This window comes from Echinops telfairi, unplaced genomic scaffold (assembly GCF_000313985.2).
Source record: "Echinops telfairi isolate 266 unplaced genomic scaffold, ASM31398v2 ScPeMD7_11;HRSCAF=52, whole genome shotgun sequence".
NCBI lineage: Eukaryota > Metazoa > Chordata > Mammalia > Afrosoricida > Tenrecidae > Echinops > Echinops telfairi.
The window spans coordinates 35104686-35107697 of NW_022103908.1; the positions used below are offsets into that span (position 1 = coordinate 35104686).

The 3012-nt window shown below is 47.8% G+C and overlaps 1 protein-coding gene across 1 annotated transcript in view; it reads right to left on the reverse strand.

Annotated features, from left to right (window-relative positions):
• VWA8 (von Willebrand factor A domain containing 8) overlaps positions 1–2637 on the reverse strand; it is a 426636-nt gene extending 423999 nt beyond the window's left edge. The window contains exon 1 of the mRNA XM_045287091.1: positions 2529–2637. Within this exon, the coding sequence (XP_045143026.1) occupies positions 2529–2637 (109 nt within the window). The remainder of the gene's footprint in view (positions 1–2528) is intronic.
• Positions 2638–3012: the final 375 nt, after the last annotated feature.

Sequence of the window (3012 nt, forward strand, 5' to 3'; positions counted from 1 at the left end):
TGGGGCCCAAATTTTAAACATAATCTCCCTCTAAGTAGCAGTTTCTCTCACAAATTCAAAACTACATAAGAATGTTTCTACTGCCTATGAAGCTTGGATATTAATCCTTACCTCTGAGGTTTATCATAAAAAGTTAGCTACGAAAAGGAGGGGGGGGGTTAACTATGGTCTTAATTTTTTTTTAAGGCCCAGAAATCAGGAGAACATTTTTTATCCTTTTCTCTCTATCATCTACCCATAGCATGTAAGATATTATAGATTGATTCTGTCCATTTTCCTCCAGCAAATTATAACAAGAACTTGTTACTAGTTTCACCTTTAAAAAGAAAAACCTGCCTATTATAGTAATATGATCAGGCACAGCTATTAAATAACCGACATTAAAAATAAATGTTCCTAACTCCCACTTCCAGTTAGGATAAAGAGAGTTGCGAGAGAGTTTCATTTCCACCCTAACAACCAGAACAAGCCAGTTAACTTATAAAAATCACAGTTTCTGAAAACCTAGCATGCACCCAAGGATGCAGAGAAACGTAAGTGAACTAAATTCTAGAAGAAGTTGTAAGGCAGAAGAGATCCTCCCTGGCAGAAGGTGGACAAGAAGATACAAGCCCAACTGTTAGCCGCACACTGGCCATCAAGGTGGCTTCGTGCACTAAGCAGTGACCGGCACGGCGGCATTTGGAACCATTCTGCTCCTCGATCTCCGGTGAGGGCACAGGTGAGTACAATTTTTTTCGAGTGAACTTTATGGTGTATGAATTATATCTCAATGAAGTTGATACTTTTTAAAATCGTAGTGAGTTCCCGTTAAAACCTAACACAAAGGACAAACAAGCACTCACAGCACCCTCTGCCCCTGAGCCGACCCTGAGGCCTGGCACCCCGAGGGGTTAAACAGAACAGCGCCCTAGGGTTGCCAAGGACGTGAGTCTCACAGGAGCAGAAAGCCTCATCTTCCTCCTGAGGAACAGACAGTGGTTTCAAACTGCTGCCCTTGCAGTTAGGAACCCAATGCATAACCCACTATGACACCAGGGCTCCTTGACATCTAGCAGAATAAGTAAACTGAAAAAAAAAACCCAAAAAACAGAAATATCAATATTAGCAAAGATGTAAAGAAGTGACATTTCACAAGAGGGCTCTTCCATCCATGCCTTCAAGGACCCCTGGTGGTGCAGTGAGTGAGCCCCTGGGCAGCTAACAGCAAGGTTCAACCGTTCAAAACCAACAGCCTCACAGTAAGATGAGCTTTTCTACTCCTGTAGAGACTTACAGTCCCAGAAACCCCCGGGGCCAGTTCTGCTCTGTTCTACAGGGTCGCCTCCAGTGGTCAGAATGGGCTTGATGACAGTGAGAGTGAGAGATCTAGTCTCTGTAACTCCCTCCCTCCAGGGACTGGGTGGGATTATGCAAATGGAGAATGTGACGCATTCTTGGAGGGATTGGTCCCTTTGGGTTGCCAAGACCAGAAGCACCAGAGGCTGCAGCACAAAGACCTGGGGTTGGAGCAAAGGAGCCACGCCAAGGTCAAAAGTGGAGGCAAGGGGCCGTGGGATAGAAAAGTGGAGCAGAAATGAGACTGTGAGAGTCCGCAGCAGGCTGGCTTCCTGGCCCACAGAGGAAGAGGCCCAGGGACCACGTGGCTGAGCAGCCGTGGACCAGAGAGAGATGAGGCAGCTGGCTGAGGAGAGGTGGTGCTATAGTCAGTGATTGTATCCCTAATGTTTCCTGATCCTGGCTTGTGGTAACTTCCCTCATAAACCCCCTTGACTGTGAGTGTCGTCTGTGAGTTCTGTATGGCCACTGCAATGGGTTCTCCGACCCAGTAGCGAAGCCCAGTCCGACACCACCCTCCTAACCCTTCCTGTGTTTAAGCCCATGGTTGCAGCAGTAATGCCAGTCTCTCTGATCAAGGGTCTTCTTTTTCAATGACCTTCTGCCTTGCCAAGCATGATGTCCTTCTCCAGGACTAGTCCCTCCTGAGGACACGGCCAAAGTTGTGGGCAGGCTTTTTTAGCAAGTTAAATAGGTATCTATCCCCCTATGACTCCTCACTTGTGCTCCTAGTTATTTAATCAACAGAAGGGGGGAAATTAACACCCAAGACTTGTACAGGAATGGTGATGGCACTTGAACCTGAGCAGCTGAGAAACAGAAGCTATCCAAATGTCTATGAACAGAGGCACAGAGAAACACTGATACGCTTACAAAATGGGACACTGCTCAGCAACTAAGAACAAACTGATAGATGCAGCTACATGGATGAATCTCAAAACCAAATGCTTCTCAATCTAAAAACAAATGTTTCTGCCGAGACGGCTATGGGTGAAGTGATAAGATGGCTGAGAGACAACTTAAATCAACAACAACAACAACAACAACAACAAAATGGGCTTAGGTAAAACAAAATGGGCAGACATGTTGATACATGCTGATGTTGAGGGTTCAGAGGAGACTCCAGTTTGGTGTATGTTGGAAAACGGCCCCCAAAGAAATGTTTCCATGCGCGAATTAGTATTTCTTACTGTAGTTCTGCGGCACTAGTTCCGGGCTGGTGGGAGTCTTTAGCTTGTAGGACACGTCTCCAATATTAACTGTATCACCTAGGCAGAGAATCGAGACAAATGGAACCATTAGAGAAGAATCACAAGACCAAACCCTGCCAACGCTCCCACAACTCCCTGGTCCTGCACGGCGGGATCGGGGTGTCAGTGGCGCTCCAGCAGGCCCGTGGCCCCAGCTCATGGCCACCCCTAGTGCTGAGTAGCCCTGCTCCCTGGGGTTTCTAGACTGGGACCATTTCAAAGCAAATTGCCAGGCCTCGCCCTGGAGGAGCCTCTGGGTTCAAACCAACCTTCTGGCTGGCGGGCAAGGCCTTAACAACCCAGTGCCACCGGGGGGCGCTACAGAAAAGGGAGTACAAGGGGGAACTCAAACCCCACCCCGCCCTTCTGTCCTTGTGTTGGGACAGCAGCTGCCCAAGCAGCGCCTCTTCCTCTGACCTTCACC